At 38.5% G+C, this 18,767-nt stretch overlaps 2 protein-coding genes across 3 annotated transcripts in view; both read left to right on the top strand.

Annotated features, from left to right (window-relative positions):
• The window catches only part of si:dkey-119f1.1 (uncharacterized protein LOC557127 homolog), a 28,894-nt gene extending 18,977 nt beyond the window's left edge, over window positions 1-9,917 (top strand). For both annotated transcript variants that reach the window (XM_036129814.1, XM_036129815.1), the window contains exons 19-27: window positions 1,281-1,361; window positions 1,467-1,637; window positions 3,468-3,605; window positions 5,026-5,171; window positions 5,330-5,455; window positions 5,621-5,726; window positions 7,403-7,555; window positions 8,929-9,026; window positions 9,230-9,917. In XM_036129814.1, the coding sequence (XP_035985707.1) occupies window positions 1,281-1,361; window positions 1,467-1,637; window positions 3,468-3,605; window positions 5,026-5,171; window positions 5,330-5,455; window positions 5,621-5,726; window positions 7,403-7,555; window positions 8,929-9,026; window positions 9,230-9,302 (1,092 nt within the window). In that variant the 3' untranslated portion in view covers window positions 9,303-9,917. The remainder of the gene's footprint in view (window positions 1-1,280; window positions 1,362-1,466; window positions 1,638-3,467; window positions 3,606-5,025; window positions 5,172-5,329; window positions 5,456-5,620; window positions 5,727-7,402; window positions 7,556-8,928; window positions 9,027-9,229) is intronic.
• Window positions 9,918-12,664: 2,747 nt separating this feature from the next.
• LOC110368799 (uncharacterized protein C1orf115) lies at window positions 12,665-18,025 on the top strand. Its single transcript, XM_021318849.2, has 2 exons — window positions 12,665-13,081; window positions 16,578-18,025. The coding sequence occupies exons 1-2, from the start codon at window positions 12,815-12,817 to the stop codon at window positions 16,713-16,715; spliced, it is 405 nt and encodes a 134-aa protein (XP_021174524.2). The 5' UTR covers window positions 12,665-12,814; the 3' UTR covers window positions 16,716-18,025.
• The last annotated feature ends 742 nt before the right edge of the window (window positions 18,026-18,767 follow it).

Consider the following 18,767-nt stretch of genomic DNA (forward strand, 5'->3'; position numbering starts at 1 on the left):
CCTGGATGAGGGGGAGACTTTGTGGATCTGAAGCAACTGATCAGATCCACAAGTCGGTTGAATTGGATCATCCTCCAATTCCATCAACATAGTGAGCATAACTGGTACCTTTTCAGGAGCGCACACAAAGGTTTGCAAATGTAAGAGTTAAAAAAAAAAATGCAGTTTGGGCAAATCTAAGTATCATATTGCCACAAAGCCACAGAGTTAAGTCCTTAGTCAAGTGACACTAAAGAGAGGGGGTTGGATGGTGAGGAAGTCGGGGAGAAGCCATTGCTTGAAACGGTTCAATAAAAATCCAGAAATAAGGCTTGAAGTTTGACTTTTGGATTGACATGTTAAATTGGATATTTTCTTTTTAGAGGAAGTGGAGGCTTTTTTCATTTAAAAAAAAAAAAGTTAGGCTTTTTGATTATTGTAAATGTTTGGAATTGGCTGTGGGGGGGGGGGGGGGGGCTGCTAACGATAATGTAGATTTTGAGTAAAATATTAATCAAGTAAATTAAATTATCCTAACTTGAAAAAATTCTCTGCACAATACATTTCTCAAAATAGATTTTTTTAAATTAATTTGAAAGAATTTTTCATGGAAGTCTTGTCTGACAAACCAAAATGTTTTTAATGCTTCAATATGACTAAAGCTGTTTAAATTACCCCAGAATTCCTGTTAATAACCAAAAATCCTTAATCCTAAATCTCCCATTTTTAGATCCCTGTGCTGAGTTTCTTAAATGGTTATAGCAATGAATCAGAAATATTTTCCCCCTTTGCAATCCTAATAAGAGCTTATATAAACATTATAGTTATTATTTATAGTGGGCTTTTTTATGCTTTAGGTGATATGTCTAATGTTTTACAAATCTGTTACTGTTTGAGTTCAAGTCTAGAGTATGTTTTTCTCATTGAGAACACAAAATAGTTTCATAGTATTTGCTTTGTTTTCAAAATTACAAGAATATGAGTTGTTATACATTTCTTTTAAATCACGTTACGCAGTCATAATTTTGTAACGTGTTGAATTTTATTTTTCTAGTCTATTATATTATCTCATGCTAAATTTAAGCTTGATTTAGATTTGGTTCCACTCTTCTCTCCACGTTTTTCTAATTAGTTGCAGCAATGTGAGCAGATTTTAATGCACGATAATATAAAAATATATATATTTTAGTTACTATAAAAATAAACACATTCGATTTCAGCTGGAAGAGTATAGCAATAAAATCCACAATAAGATTTTTGAATATGTTTATCTATTTAATGGCTAACTTTATTTGTTTTAGAATAAGGCCACAAAGCTGCAGCTCGAGCTGACAGACCTGAGGAACGTGGAGGAGCCTCAGTCAGAGGACCTGAGGCCGCTGGTATGAACGCATCACCTCTCTCTCTTCACACAGACGAAACAACTTGGGTTTTCCAGCAGTTTCGTGTTCTTAATGTGTTGAACTGTTATCTTCTGTCTGTCTCAGGAAGAAGATCTTCAGGAGATTGTTACAAAGATTTCCTCTAAAACTGCAGAGTACGAGCAAGCTAAAACCAGAATGGCCAACCTGAAGGCAGACTATGAAAAAGCCGACCAGGAGTACAAGCAGCACAAGGAGAGCATAAGCACAATCACCGATGAGGCTGATTCAGTCAAGGTAATGCTGTCACTTCGGTCTTGTATTTCATTTAACTCAATATTTGCATGTTGCAGATGTTGGAGACAGCTTACATCAGATAGAAATGGCTAAAATATAATTAAGTAATGCCTAGAAATATTATTTCCCTCATCACAAATAAAGGAATTCAATATACTTCTGATGTAATTATGGTAGGGCTGATCAATATAAAAACATTTTTTGTACATTTTATGCTGTTGCTTAATTTCCTATTTTTACATAAAGAACACAAACACTGAATTCAAACTCAACTTTTATTCAATCAACTTTTACCAAAACTGCAAAGTTTAATGGGGGGAAAAAAGGGAAATAAAGAGAATGAGAGCTCGCTTAACTCTTGGAAGGGGGCAGAGCTTGGTGATGCAGTGTTCCTGGGTCTGTGTTTGTGATTGGTTGGGAGGATGTATTGACTGTAGTATTAACCTACGTGATAGGCTAGAATGCAAAAGGAAAGAAAACTGTTGTTCTATTGAACTTATTGACCCGTTTTCACATCTATTGATCGATATATATCATTATTGAGTTATCATCCAGCCCTTAATTATTATGGTGCTTAACTAATGTTTTAGTTTTATATATACATGTAGCTTTTAGCGATGCAAGTTAGTGATTAATGAATTAATCTAAAGTTGATTGATCTTATCAATTGACTAACAGTTAATTGATAAGGGGCCATTTTCTTAAAAACCCTAGTTTTCTCTTGTATCAAGATGGTCTTTCCAAACGTGAAGGGCAATTTTTTTTATTTTATTTTTAAAAGAGCCACATCATTATATTTTAACTGTTTATCATATCACCTGTATTAAATACTGACTGAATAAACACAAATTGTGGTTTTCTTACACATTATTACACTTGGACATATTTATAAAAATAACAAAACAGGAACCTATTAGGTTACTGAATAGAAACAAATAAGATGAATAGGATAAAATATATTAAAACGCTAATAATTGCCACAAAACCTCTCACCATCAACCACGATTTTGGCATCATGTCTTTTTCTGTCATGTTACAACTTTTTGCATAATGCCCCTCGCTTTATTTCAAAACATTTGCATTGTTTAGCCAATTTTAATAAATTGATTCAAAGCAGACTTTAATGCACCAAAGTCTGCATTTGAGTAAAAGTCATTGGATAGATGTGGTCTTACTTACTATGAATTTTTCAATTTAAAGAGGACATAAAGTGTGGTTATTAAAAGACAAATACCCTGTGTTGTACCTCTTTTTTGTCTGTAATAATTTAGTTTTTATTAATAATAAAAAAAATTCCATTTGCACCAACCACCCTTACTGGTGGGCCAAATCTATCTTGAAATGCAGTTGTGGGTGCCGTATAAAATCATTACAGGGGCCACAAATGGCCCCCGGGCCGCACTTTGGACATCCCTGATTTAGAAGGTCTGTATTTTTTGGGGGAAAAAGGCAAGGCTGTTTTTAAATATTCCTAGAGGTCACTGTTGGAAGATGAGTAACTTTCCAAACTTCTTTTCTGCGTTTTTTTTTATTTTTTTATTTTGACAACCAAGGTATATAATGACCTCTCCGCTCGGCAGGAAAGATCTGCTCATTGGAGCTGGTTGAGCAGAGACCCTGTTGTTCATGTGGTTCCTCCAAAAAAAAAAAAAAAAGACATTCTCTGTGCAGTTGTTTTACATATGAAAATATATTTAAAAAAAAGTAATTTAGCTGATGTGTAAAATATCAGATGTGTCTCTTTGTGATGGTATTCCTGAGCAACTTTAAACAATGCTGGTCTGGCAACGTCATGTTGTATTTAATGTGCCTGTTCTTCTTCTGCTGCAGGAGGACCTGAGTAAAACGGACCAGGAGGTGACGAAGTGCAGACATCACAAGAAACACTATGATGACAAACGCAGCGCCCATCTCCGCAACATTCAGGCTCTTGAGGATCAACTTAAAAGCAAAGAGGAAAACCTTGCGGTATGTTGGGTTGTTTGAACAGGGTGTTGATTGTCAACAAGTGGCTGTGAGGTCGCTGTGTTGCCTCATGGATTAGAGAACAAAAGTGTGAAGGTGCGAAAAATAACCGCCAATGCTTAAAAATGGACTTGCTTGTATGAGGCATATGAAAACTAAGTAATGCTTTGCTTTAAGGTGAAGCTTAGAAATGCGATGGCCACCATGATTTGTTAAATAGGTCTGGTTGTGACTCCACACCTCTTGCCTCATTTACCTAATCAATCAATCAGTCAATCAAATTTTATTGCCAATTACAATTTGCATTGCAATCAAAAAGTCAGGTCCAGTGATGAGATCATGTGTTGAATTTTTACATAAAGATGAAGAATAATAGTTACAGGTAGGGCTGTGCGATGTTGCCAAAAATCAAAATTGCGATTTATTTCAACCAAATTCTCGATTGCGATTTAATCTGTGCATTAACCACAAGCAACGAAAATGGCCTGTAGATGAAGATGTTTGGAAACAAGGACTATATAAAACATGAAATTAAACAGTTTTTTGTTAATCAGAGTATTCTTATCCAAGATAATAGCTTGTTGAGTTGGACATCAATCCTTGTTGTGCAACCAACAAACAAGTCTGTGTATGAAACAGTTTGACCGGTACGTAACGCTGTGGTGGAATTCCTGAAAGTTTCTGGTTTAAAAAAAAGGTATTGATTATATAAACTCTACAGCAATAATAAAATGAGATTACCTCAATACTGCATCTCTGTTCCCTTCCATGTTGAGGCAAACCCACTTTAAACATATTACCGACACCTAAAGGACGCGTCTAATCCAATAATTGCAGACCTCTGTGATTTGGAAACTGTGTTTTTTTTTTATTTTTTATTTTTTTATTATTGCAATTATATTGCAAATGCGACTAACTGTCCAGCCCTAGTTGCAAGTAAAATAAAAACACCTAGACCTCCCGCCACATGTTATCTCAGACGTCCCTGAGCTACTTCACGTTCAGCATCCAACGAGGCTGCTGCATGAAATGTTCTGACACACTAACCAATGGCCAACATAGTGCTGTACAATCTTTATTTGTGAGTATGTGCTTTTAGTGTTTTGAGCTATGAAAAAAAATTGGTTATCAGCTTATGTTAATAATTTTTTGCACCGCCACAGTTAAATGCCACAGGTTTTTCAAAGTGCAGCTAGAGAGCAGGTGTGAGCTCAGGGGTGCCGTCATTCCCAGATCCAAGTTTCGATTTCTAAGACGAATTAAACAGAAGGCTAGTCTTTTGACCACCATGAGCAGTTGGCTAACTTCTCCTAGTAGCTGGTTGTAACTTCTTATTTCCCCTGTATCTTGTTGTGCGTACAAAATAGCTGCACACACCCACACCTCTCACTTTCCTAACGGCGAGCCCTTATTTTCAACTCAGGCATCTGTCGCTAAGGCCTCGGAGATTTGGCCAGAACACCTCGAAGTCTCTCGAAGCGCCAAAAGCATCGATGGCGAAATTAACCGGCTCAAAATCAAGATCGCAAGTCAGCAGGAACAACAAGGGGACCGTGAGGAGATTGTGAGGTGACGGCCTCATGTTTAGCAACGTTTTCCATTGCCCTCGAAGCCTTTGCGTTGTACAGTTTTCTACTTTGGCTTGACGGGGTGCAGCACTAACAGCTCACCAAAAATGGCAGTTGTCTTGTGTTTTTTTTTAATCACACTTGTATTCTTCTGTGTAGGCAGTACCAGGAGGCTTTAGAGAAATACAAAAACGCGTCTCAGCAAATGAGGAGCCTGAACTCCTTCATCAGAAAAGTGGAGAAAGTCATAACCTTCAGACTCAAGGTTTATGCTGACCTCAGAATGTAAGTCCTGAAGCTTTAACCACCACGTGTGCACTGAAATAATGAAATGCTTTATAAAAGATTTTCTCTGTACTGTCAATAAGAAAATGTAGACTCTTGAATTATATATATGATATTATGCCTCTGAAAGCCTTTTGTTTATATGTGTTCATTTTTCTACATTAGGTTCCTCTCAGCCCGTTGTAAATACTACTTTAATACTATGCTGGCTCAGAGAGGCTACAGTGGATGTATGAAGTTCGACCACAAGAATGAGACCCTGACCATCTCGGTGAGCAGATTTCATTTGTTTGCTTCTGCCTCACATTTGTATTCAGATAGAGATGGACCACAAAGTGACTGGTAGGTAGGACCACAAGTCTCTTCCCGCGGTTTTCCTAAGGTTTCAGCAGCAGAGACGTTTAGGAGCCACTGGTCTGCATCTTCTTTAAAATGTCAGTTCCATGATCATTTTTGTTTTTTGTCTAAAATTCTGGGTACAACCTTGTTTTACAGTAACACCCCAGCTACAGATGCCCCTGCTCCTTACAAGTACAGCTCAAAAAATGAAAAGGTTGCAAAAAAGTTGGATATTTTTGTCACTCTTTTCACAAAGGCAAACTTGTATATCAATATAGATTCTTTACACGTCAAGTAAAATATAAAAACTGAACAGTATGTTAATTTCTACATTTTCCCGTATATTCTCTGAGGTTCTGGTCAGTTCAGTTTGCTGGCCAATCAAGCTCAGTAACACCATGGTCACTGAACCGGCCTTTGTACCTTTGGCAGAGTGGGCCGATGCAAGTCCTGCTGGACAATAAAATCAGAGTATTTATACTGCTTGTCTGCAGTAGGAAGCATGAAGTGCTCTTAAAACTTCCTGGTAAATGACTGCATTGCATGTGGACTGGGGTGGGCGATATGAACTCAGTTTTATCGCGGTGTGGCATGGTATTCATTATCTTAACAGTTAAAATGATTCTTTCCAATAGGTAGCGAAATGACTGCGTGCCACTGCAGTTATAGCTCCATTAACACAAATGCTGCTCTTACAAATCATACCCAAATTTAAAATGGCCTTCTTTAGGACACCAGCTGTATAGAAATATGTTGGTCACTAAATTACATACTGTACTGCATTAAATCATATCAAAGTTATATTGATATTTAATGATGCTGTCATGAAACCTTCAGTGTCAATAATTGTAAATAATACAAATAACAGTTCCAGCAATAGAGTCTGTGTGAGGACTTTTCAGACACCATTCATTTAACATCATTTCATCATAAATTAAAATTCCTACCACAATAAAACCTTTTTTATGATAAGCGATGGGATAAACACCCATCCCTGATGTGGACCAACGCCAACAGGTGGCAACTTTTGTAGCCAGTGTGTAGGATTCATCTGTGCTCCTCCTCGGTTAGCTTCTTCAAAATTTATGAATGGACTTCAGTTGATAGTCCTCTCAAGGCTACTGTTATCCCTGCTGCAGGTGCACCTTTTCTGACACACTTTATCCTTTCGCTCAACTCTTTAGGTTTTCATAGAATTTTGGGTTTTCTTTATTTTTTTTTCTTTAAGGCCTGATATATTTCACTGTTTAATGAATCTATTAGTAAATGAGTTTGATTTTCTGAAATGAGTGACAAAAATACTGAAAGTTCTCACCATTTGTAATTTTGAGCTTTACTTGTCTACAAGTAATCATGGCCATTCTTAACAGAAAGGCTAAACATATTTTATATATATATATATATATATATATATATATATATATATATATATATATATATATATATATATATATATATATATATATATATATATATATATATATATCTTAACAGTTTTTATTTTGTGTGTTTTTGGTTGCGAATCTAACTACTACTGTTTAATTACTAAACAGTGCAAGTTGTTGGCTTGGACTTTGGCATTGAAGACACTTATATGCTCAATTTTAGGTGCAGCCAGGCCAAGGGAACCAAGCTGATTTGAGTGACATGCGTTCTCTGTCTGGAGGCGAGCGCTCCTTCTCCACTGTTTGCTTTGTCCTCTCTCTCTGGGCCATCACGGAGTCACCTTTTCGCTGCCTTGATGAGTTTGATGTTTACATGGTAAAAACATACAGATATTGACATTTGTGGTGTGTGTTTGTATGTGATTTATGTGGCACAACAGGGAAGAGTATGGAGAGGGTAAGCATGAACTATTGTGACGGAGTAGTCCCGTCCCTAATGCTGAACGCACACACTTAAACACTGACGCACGTGCGCACAAAGCAGTCGTGCTACATGTACCCTTCTGTATGACAGTCACAGCCGGATCGTCTGACACACTCGCCTTTCCTTCTTTATCGGTTCTGGGGCGACCAAGGGTGCACACTCGGAAACGCTTGTAAACCTCAGAGTTCATACATTCACACGAAACAAACACATTTAAGGTCGCACTCACCTATGAAGCGTTGTCTGGTCCACCTTTAGCAGCTGGAGTAAAAATGGGCCTAATGCTTCTTCTGTATTACCTATAACAAAGGTGAGCATTCTCCCACCAGCATGGTTAATTCTAAAACAATTTAACTAAAAGAAAATAAGAGAAAGAATATATTTTGAAAGCCTCATCTCAGCTGTGGAAGCAACTCCCTGAGAACCTGAGATGTGCTAAAACTGTGGCTCCTTAAGATCAGGACTAACAGTTTTACGATTTACTGCAACTTTTGACATCAAGGTGACAAAGGTCATCAATTCACCCTCGGATGTCTTGGAATGTTTTTAAATTGCATTTTAACTAGGGCTGCACAATATATAGGAACTGTATTATCTCAATTCACATACAGCCAAGAACTGCCTGAACTACAAAAAATAGTAAATTATTCCAGTAACATGCATCCAAGCACCCCGTGTCTGTAATGCGCTTGTTAACAGCTGTTTAATGCAGCATAGAAAGTTATTGAAGCTAAAGAGGTGAAGCTAAGGTGTTTCAATGCCTAAACAGCAACCATTCATCAAAAAACAAAAATGAATAAAATTATGTTTCAGTTACTGAATAAAAACTGCACATTTTCTTGGGTTCAGTTAAATGGGTATCCCAACCCTCAGCAGTATTATCTCATGTCGCATTTCACCTATAATCCTACAGCCCTAATTTTAATCTTTCTTTTGTTTTATGCAACACATACTTTAATTCTTGTAGTGCGTGTTTTTCCTCTGCTCCCCCTTTATTTTATTTTTTTATTTTTAAGCACTGAAAGCTACATGTGAATGATGCTGTATAAATAAACTTGCCAAATGTTACCACGGCTGGTGACTTGAACAAACAGATAAAGAAAACTGAACTCGGGCCAACGTTAAGCAAACATCAGGCTTTATTCTCAAGAACTCGTGTTTCAGTTGTGTGTAACACAGCAACGGGTCATGAGCTTATTTTATCCTAAGCTAACACAACCCTGGAAAAAAGTACATTTGACATCCTTGTTCTTATGCTCTTTTAGGACATGGTGAACAGGAGGATATCGATGGACATGATGCTGAAGGTAGCTGCCAGTCAGCCCTATAGACAGTTCATTTTCCTCACCCCCCAGAACATGAGGTAACTATCAGTACAGTTTCTGTATAAACTCAAATAAGTCACAGCACCCGCACGTTTCATGCTTATTTCTTGTCTTATAAATCATCTTAGGCAGGCTAAGTTCTTAAGATGTGATATTTCAGTCAAGCTTTTTAGGTTCTGTTAAAGCACTAAATTAATTAAAATCACGTTAATGTTTTTGTTGCTTTTTTTCTCCTGCTCAGTTCTCTTCCTGTGAGCAAAACGATCCGTATCCTTCGACTTAAAGATCCAGACCGGGGGCAAAACAAGCAATGATGCGTACTCATCAAGTGGACCTCAGGTCTAGGTTTTCTGTTTTTATTTGTCAATGTCAAGAAAGTGTGTTTAAAACAAAAAAAAACCTGCATTGAATTGTAAATTAAATCTGTTCTATTTTTTCATAAGTGTGTTTTTTCAAACGCAATGCCAAATTACTTCAAAATGTTTATGCAACGGTTAGAAATGTTCACTTTAATGTTAAGTTTATAATCAATCCAACTTCTTGAGCCAAAATAAGTTATAGTGCCATCTAGTGGTCCAATTTGTACCCTAACCAAATGCCTTTAAAATTCTAGATTTGTCATAAAGAATGTAAATAGCTTCTTCTAAAGTAAACAGTTCTCTGTTTTGGGTAAAAAAAAAACTGTTGCGTAAAGGAATATTTGATGTAAAATGTGTTTAAAATGTATACAATGTTTGCACTTCTTTTTTTTTTTTTTTTTTTTACTTTAACTGTTAAGTTAAACTGTATTTTTTCACTTAAGAAATGTTAAATCTTACGGTTTTATTGTTAATGACAAATCGTTCATTATATTTGTCAATATTTAAAGACATTTCTGGTCAATTTTGAATAAAGCAATGGAGCACAAATGTCTCCAGGTCTTAATCAGGTCTAAATACTTTGTGTATTCCTTTGTTCTTTTTACCTTTTGACTTTTACAAATGTCTAGATTTGTAGCAAAGAAAAGTATCTAGATTTTTTTTTTAAGGTTTTCTATGTGACTATTTTCATTTGGTTCTATTTTGTAGTGAATTAAACTTTATAGTAAAAAGTTCTGCTAGCAATTTAGAAAAGAAAAAGGTTGTTACATTTCAGATTTCTTTAAACTGTAAACAATTCCACATATTCATAATATTTTCCTCAAAATCTCATTTCTATATAGTGGATGTAATTTATTTCAAGTTAATTTTATTGAAGTTGCAAAACAATAAAGTTTGAAAAATGTGTGTTGCCATTTATTAATTTTTTCCACAATAATTTTACGGTAGGTTAGATATAAATCAATATCCCAGGGTTTGAACACCTGGAACAATATTCAGTCCATCTGTAAATAGAGTAAGAAAAAAAAAAACTGCAAACATATGAAGACATGGCCATATACCTAAACTGACTGGCCAATCAATGGGAAGCAGCCAAAAGGCCCATGCTTACTCTGGAGGAGCTGCAGAGATCCACAACTCGGATGTGGAAATGTCTTTTCATAGGAAATGTATTAGTTGTGCAGTTTGCCAAAATCTATATAGATCATGAAGAGACAAAAGCTTTGGGGCCTAAATGCAAAATGTGTGTTAAAAAAGCAAACGTCACACATTGCCCTTAACATTTACCCACGGTGAAACATGGTAGTGACATGGTCATCCTTTGGGGGGTCCATTTCTTCATTTCTTCAGGAGGCAGTGGGAAACTGGTCAGAAGTGATGGGAAAATGAATTGAGCTAAAATAAAACCTGGTAGAGCTTTCGAAAGATGTGGGGGGAGGTTCCCTTTAGAGTAGGACAAAAGTCTTATTTATACAACTACGCTACAATGGTTTCTCTTTTCCTTGGTCTTTGCTTTGCCATGTTCAGAGGTGGGTAGGGTAGCCAAAAATTGCGATACTTGAGTAATAATGACTCAAGTAAAAGAAACAAGTACAGTGCAGTAAAACTACTCCTGAAAGTACATTTTATTCAAAAAGTTACTCAAGTAAATGTAACTATTTACTACCTACCTCTGGCCCTGATTAACGAATTTGTGCACACAATTAGAGTTTTGAGTTGGTGTAAAACCAAAGGGTGAGATTAATGAGAGAAATGCTGTGTTGGGGGTAAACATCACCCATTTTTAACAATTTAGACACCCTAAAAAAAGTAAAATAGTATAAAGTCCTGCATGAACTGTCCATGCTGACATCCAGACTCAGTACCACTTTTGACTTTCAGTTTTGGGCCTGCAAATGGCCGGTGGGCCATACTTGAACACTTCTTTTAGTTTAAAGCATATTCATGTTTTAGAATGACGTAGTCAAAGTCCACACAAAAATTCTATTGTGAATCTGGTAGTGGTGGTTTTATTATGTCTGGTGTAAAACTTTTGGCCTGAAAATAACAGAAGTTGATGTCATTTTGGGCCTTGTGTTTATTGCTGTTGTTTGAGTCCAACCTCCATGGTCACTGGACCAGCATAACAAGCATGCAGAGGTGGGTAGTAACTAGTTACATTTACTTGAATAACTGTTTTAACAAAATGTACTTTTAGGAGTAGTTTCACTGCACTGTACTTGTTACTTTTACTTGAGTCATATTATTACTCAAGTATCGCTATTCTTATTCGAGTAAAATTTCTGGCTACTCTACCTACTGCGAGTAACTTCACGAATAAAGAACAGACTTGTTTTGACCAAAAATGCACCAGAGAGACAAAAACCTAGAGTTTATGTTAGAAACTTCTTATTTGTACACAAACTTTGTTATTTTAATGTTATTTTCTGTCTGCTGAGCTCATTGAGCCATTTGGCGATCACATTAACACAGTAAACAGTAGATATTGTCATTGGAAGTACTTTGCATTGTTCTAACATACAGTATATACATTAATTGCTTTCAAGTTTAATGTTTAAAAAAATATTTTAAAAAGTGTTTCTTCTGCCTGAATTTATTTTGGAATTAATCCATTTGTTGTATATTTGTACAAGTTTGTCTTTAAAATAACAGAATTTGCACATTTATGTCTGTTCAATTACATCATTTTAAAATATTAAATCATCAGCTGTTATTAATTACTCAGTACTTGAGTAGCCCTCTTACTGAACACTTTTTCACTCTTGAGTAATTTCTTGGCAGACCACTTTTCATTTGAGTAAAAATATGTTGAAGTAGTGCTACTCTTACTTGAGTACAATTTTTTTCTGGCTACTCTACCCACCTCTGCAAGCATGCAACAGCAGCAGGCCTTGAAAAATGATGTTCCCAGATGTACTCCATCCAAACGTTCAGGAGAAATTAATAGTCTTGCAAAGTATTGTGAAACACATATAAAGTAATTAAGAGATCCCTATTTTGGGCACTAGACCACAGAGATTAAATTAGGGGGAGCAAACGGCAATTTTTCTTGGATAATTACTATACATATAATAATTTGTTTACTTAATATTCTTACTGCTGTTGTACACAATTTTATTGAAAGTTGTGAAAATAAAAACTGTCAATTGGTTTTGAGTATTCTTTTGGGCAGCTTTAGGACAAATGCATTAGTCTGATATGACAATGTAAGCGCAGAAGTGCCCCATACTGCTTACTGTCTGCCGTACAATATTCTTCAGAATAATAGTAACTTAGAGAAAAACGATGCTGCTTGAGATCATGAGGGCTTGTGAGGAGAAGGGTTTTGCTCCTTTAAGGGCTGTGTGCCAACCCCCCACAGTAGTGGAATGCATTTCAACCTCTAGAACAAAACACCAGTTGACAACTTTGCTGATCTCCCAGAGGAAACCGGTGCTTTTCCTCGCATCTCTTAACCAGGAGATAACATGAAGCCCAAATCGTATCCATCCCGTCTGTTTGACAGGAATTCAGCCGCAGTGTCAGGTGAAAGGGGGAACAGCTGTGCTGCGAGGTATCAACGGCATGTTGACTCTGTGGATCAAGCTTGCTCCGAGGACAGCGGGCCAAACGAGAAAGCCAAAAGAGACCTAAACTTTACCTTTCGGCCAGAGAGGTATGAGCCACTGACAGATGACGAGGCAAAAGAAGAGAAGAAAAAAAGGAAGAAAGAAAGCTACAAGAAAGTAAAAAAGGTATGTCTTGCATTCCTTAACTCAAGCTGAAAACATCTTTGAATTTGATATCAGTCAAGGTTCCTTTTAGTCAGTTACAAATAACCAGATATAATTGTATATTAATTATATTTACAAGTAGTGCCTTCATAACCCTGTGGAAAGAAAAACTGTGAAGTAAGTAAAATGAAAATTAAAAATCAAGGCCTGTTTTGTTTGTGTAGCACTTTGATAAAGGAACAGAGGAAAATAGAATTTCCTTTTAAAGAAGGCAAGGCAAATTTATTTATATAGCACAATTTAGTACAAAGACAATGCAAAGTGCAAGAAGCAATACGTTTAAAGAATAATATTTGCATTTTAGCAGTTTGGAAAAGTATAAAATGATTCCTGTCTTTCTGCATCAAGGTGAACAAAATTCTGACCAATTCACTCAGGCCATTATAGATACACTAATTCAGTATAAAGTTGTAATCAGCATATATGTGGTAAAAGATGTTGTGCTCGGTGATCTGAGCAAGGTGCTGAAGAAAAGTGACCTGAGAATGAAGCCTTGAGGAACACCACATATGATTTGTGTTCACTCAGATTTATAATTACCAAATGACCCAAAGATGTCTTGGTTTGATAAATATGATCTGAGCTAGTTGAGCACAATACTAAACAATTATGGCCACTTTTGCCTTCTATGAATCAGTATATTGTAATCAACTGTGTCAAATACATAACCAGTAATACTAAAGAAGTTTTAGATGCATCGATTTTATGATGTATACCATTTGATAGGTTGAAAACATGTGGGAAAAGCAATAAATACAAAAAGTAGTGAAGTTTTTGAGAAACAATCCGTCCGTCCGTCCGTCCGTTGTCTTCCGCTTATCCGGGGTCGGGTCGCGGGGGTAGCAGCTTCAGTAGGGAGGCCCAGACGTCCCTCTCCCCAGCCACTTGGGCCAGCTCCTCAGGAGGAATCCCAAGGCGTTCCCAGGCCAGCCGGGAGACATAGTCTCTCCAGCGTGTCCTGGGTCTTCCCCTGGGTCTCCTCCCGGTGGGACGTGCCCGGAACACCTCTCCAGGGAGGCGTCCAGGAGGCATCCTGACCAGATGCCCGAGCCACCTCAACTGGCTCCTCTCGACGTGGAGGAGCAGCGGCTCTACTCTGAGTCCTCCCCGGATGACTGAGCTCCTCACCCTATCTCTAAGGGAGAGCCCAGACACACTACGGAGAAAACTCATTTCAGCCGCTTGTATCCGGGATCTCGTTCTTTCGGTCACGACCCAAAGCTCGTGACCATAGATGAGGGTAGGAACGTAGATCGACCGGTAAATCGAGAGCTTCGCCTTTTGGCTCAGCTCTCTCTTCACCACAACGGATCGGTACAGCGCCCGCTTCACAGCAGACGCTGCACCAATCCGCCTGTCGATCTCCCGCTCCATCTTCCCCTCATTCGTGAACAAGACCCCAAGATACTTGAACTCCTCCACTAGGGGCAGGACATCCTCCCCAACCCGGAGAAGGCACTCTACCCTTTTCCGGTTCAAGACCATGGTCTCGGATTTGGAGGCACTGATTTTCATCCCGGCCGCTTCGCACTCGGCTGCGAACCGCTCCAGTGAGAGCTGTAGATCACGCCCTGATGAAGCCAATAGGACCACGTCATCCGCGAATAGCAGAGACGCAATCCTAAGGCCACCAAAGCGGATCCCCTCAACACCTTGGCTGCGCCTAGAAATTCTGTCCATAAAAGTTATGAACAGAATCGGTGACAAAGGGCAGCCTTGGCGGAGTCCAACTCTCACCGGAAACGAGTCCGACTTACTGCCGGCAATGCGGACCAGACTCTGACACCGGTCGTACAGAGACCTGACAGCCCTTATTAAAGGGTCCGGTACTCCATACTCCCGGAGTACCCCCCACAGGATCCCCCGGGGGACACGGTCGAATGCCTTCTCCAGATCCACAAAGCACATGTAGACTGGTTGGGCAAACTCCCATGCCCCCTCAAGAATCCTGCTGAGGGTGTAGAGCTGGTCCAGTGTTCCACGGCCAGGACGAAAACCACACTGCTCTTCCTGAATCCGAGATTCGACTATCCGACGGACCCTCCTTTCCAGAACCCCTGAATAGACCTTACCAGGGAGGCTTAAGAGTGTGATTCCTCTGTAGTTGGAACACACCCTCCGGTCCCCCTTTTTAAATAGGGGGACCACCACCCCAGTCTGCCAATCCAGGGGAACTGCCCCCGATGTCCACGCAATGTTGCAGAGCCGCGTTAACCAACACAGCCCCACAACATCCAGAGCCTTAAGGTACTCAGGGCGAATCTCATCCACCCCCGGAGCCTTGCCACCGAGGAGCTTTTTAACAACCTCGGCAACCTCAGCACCAGAGATGGGAGAACCCGACCCAGAGTCCTCAGGCTCTGCTTCCTCAATGGAAGACGTGTTGGTGGGATTAAGGAGGTCTTCGAAGTATTCCGCCCACCGACGCACGACGTCCCGAGTCGAGGTCAGCAGCACACCACCCCCACTGTAAACAGTGTTGGTACTGCACTGCTTCCCCCTCCTGAGACGCCGGATGGTGGACCAGAATCGCTTCGAAGCCGTACGGAAGTCTTTCTCCATGGCCTCTCCGAACTCTTCCCACGCCCGAGTTTTTGCCTCGGCGACCAGCCGAGCCGCCTGCCGCTTCGACTGCCGGTACACATCAGCTGCTTCCGGAGTCCCACAGGCCAAAAAAGCCCGGTAGGACTCCTTCTTCAGCTTGACGGCTTCCCTCACCGCTGGTGTCCACCAGCGGGTTCGAGGGTTGCCGCCACGACATGCACCGACAACCTTGCGGCCACAGCTCCGACTAGCCGCCTCAGCAATAGAGGCGTGGAACATGGTCCATTCAGACTCAATGTCCCCCGCCTCCCTCGGGACGTGTTTAAAGTTCTCCCGGAGGTGGGAGTTAAAGCTCCGCCTCACAGGGGACTCCGCCAGACGTGAAACAATCCTTTGAATGATATTTGATAAAAAAAAAAAAAAGTTAGGTTAGATATAAGCCTGTATTAATTAAACGTTTAGGCATCCAGATTAGCTCTCTTTAATAGAGATTCACACTGTGTTGTTTCTGCGGATTTTACTCAGTGTATTATTTCCAAAGTGAAGATTATCTGTTTAAAATTTTTGTTTGAGTTCCACTGGTAGATAGAGTTATATTCAGTTCATCCTGTTTCTGCTGCAGCCGGTCAGCCCTTTCCTGTTCAGGATGCACGGGACAATGGAGTCCTCAGGACTTTCTGTATTTATGCTGCAGTCAGGTGGAGAAAGAACTTCTCTTCCTGCTGTTGCTATTGTGCCCCAAAGGAGTATAATCACATCCTTGAAAACCGTGTCCTGTCTTTTTATTTTTTAACCTGTTTCTGTTCAAATCACCGGTAGTTCAGACATTACAATCTGAATGCAGTGGGGTTAAAATAATGGTGACTTAAATGTGCTGAAAAACATCTTTTTGATGATTTTCTTCTCTATTTAGAATGTTGGGAAGGCCCTTCGCACCACCTGGAAGTGTTTGATGCTCGGCCTGTACAACTTTGCACTCGCTTACTCCACTCCCATCACAGTTGCAGCGACTTTTGTCCCAGACTTTCACCCCAGCCGAGACAGGACATAAGCTACACTCCAAGGGTCCAGCCTTCGGTCTTTTCCTGTAAATAGTTGTAACCCTGTGATTTGACCAAAGACTCTCTGTGTGTTTTATATATTCCTGTATTTGAAATAACAATAACAGCACAACTGTTTTTCTTATTCATATTATTATTATTGTAAAAATCATCCAGTTAGACCTGTTAAACTTAGGATAGACAGATATGTGGTGTTTTAAATATATATATATATTTATATTTGCCAATTTCTAAAAATTATTCTAAAGAAAAATATATTGGGCAAATTTTTTTTCGCTCACCCAGTAAGGCGTATATGTATCAGTCACAGTATACAATCCCTAACAATAAAATAGAGAACCTATTCTTTTCACTTGGAAAGGTATTCTCATCATTTTGTTGGATTTTTCATATGTTTAGATGAGTGTCCTGCAGCAGGACAGCAGTAGCATCAATTTATATATTTGTGTGTCTTTGAAAGAAGTGTGGGCAAAGATATTTAGAAGCAGGAAAGATTAAACGAGAAAGAGATTAACAGTATGTTGTAATGGAAAAGACTGAAATGAATTCACTGAGAAGGAAGTGAGAAGACCTTTTTTTTCTAACTGCCTAATATAACTCGTCATACATCTGACCAATCCTATATGTAAATGAGTGATGTTTATTTTTATTATGCCATTTTAAAACACATTTTAGCAAGTTAGTCCTGGGTTTATTTAATCTGTGAATTTGCGTGTGGCATTGCTACACACACTACACACACCATTTTTAGGTCATGTCGCTAGGGTGTGCAGTGTGGGTAAATGTTGGGAAATAGCAAAAAAGATGTGATGTTTGCTCCTTAAAAAAAGAGGATGAAATGCAGAGAGGGCTGAACGGAATAGTTTCTGTCTTTGCAGGTCTAGAGGAGTGGTCTGTCACCTTCACTATTCAAAGAGACAAATTTTTGCCCTCAATTCAGCAAAACAAACTTGTTTGTCCTGTAAATTTTATATGACGTCTTTAAAAAAGACTAAATATCTAAATATCTATTTTTTACTAAATATCTATTATAGAAATGTGTTGTTATTTTTAAAGAAATCTATTCTATTTTTAGGTATTAAAACAAATAAAAACAAAATAATGATGGAAAACAGAGGATAGACTCCATTTTTTATGGGAAGTTGATAGTTGTGAAAATGTGTGTTACAAAAAAGCACATAGTTTTCAACCTAATACCAAGGAAAATAAATCTAATAGAACATTACTGGTACTTTTATTGTGATCCTGTTGTGGAAATGTATTGCAGTTATTCCATTAAAGAATAACCAAAACATTAAAATATCTATATTTAATAACATTGGTTTGTTCTATGCTGTTTTAGGCAAAGTGATTAAGAGCCATTAGAAGGGCCAAAGACCAGACCCCTAGTTTGAAGATATCAACATAAAGGAAAACCATAGGAGGAGCTGTGGAAGTCAGTTGTGGTAGAAGTGTAGGACATGGATGAATGTTAATTGAAGCATATGACCACTTACATAACATGTATAGGGACAATGAAACAGTGGTGAGGGTGTGTGGTAGGAGTTATAAATTCGAAGTTGGGGTGGGATTAATCCAGGATAATATCTGCAGTGGTGAAGGATAGGTTTCCATGGACAATGAAATCAGAAAGAAATGAAGTCAATGAAGTCATTTTAAAAGAAAGGGAACAGGGTGTGGCCAGAGGGATTTGCAACAAGAGAGCTGCACAAGGGATTGATTTATGATATCTAGACCTTTTATGACATATTTTAGAGAGGGTGGTTACTAAAATTGGAGGCAGAATTAAAGATGTTGCAATTTTTCATTGGGAGGCAAAAAATGAATAAAAGCACCATAGGCAGCTCATCAGGTAACAGAAGAAGATAAAACAAAATGTCTATGTAATGGTATACTGCAATATAAAGTAAACATATTTTCCTAGTACATCTGAAAAACTTGGGTGGGATCTTTCCTTTTTTTTCTATTTTCTTTGGACAGAGGAAATTGTATTTTTTTTATTATTATTATAAATGGTGCATACTCTACACACTGTATTCCAT

This window comes from Fundulus heteroclitus, unplaced genomic scaffold, assembly GCF_011125445.2.
Source record: "Fundulus heteroclitus isolate FHET01 unplaced genomic scaffold, MU-UCD_Fhet_4.1 scaffold_220, whole genome shotgun sequence".
NCBI classification, from domain to species: domain Eukaryota; kingdom Metazoa; phylum Chordata; class Actinopteri; order Cyprinodontiformes; family Fundulidae; genus Fundulus; species Fundulus heteroclitus.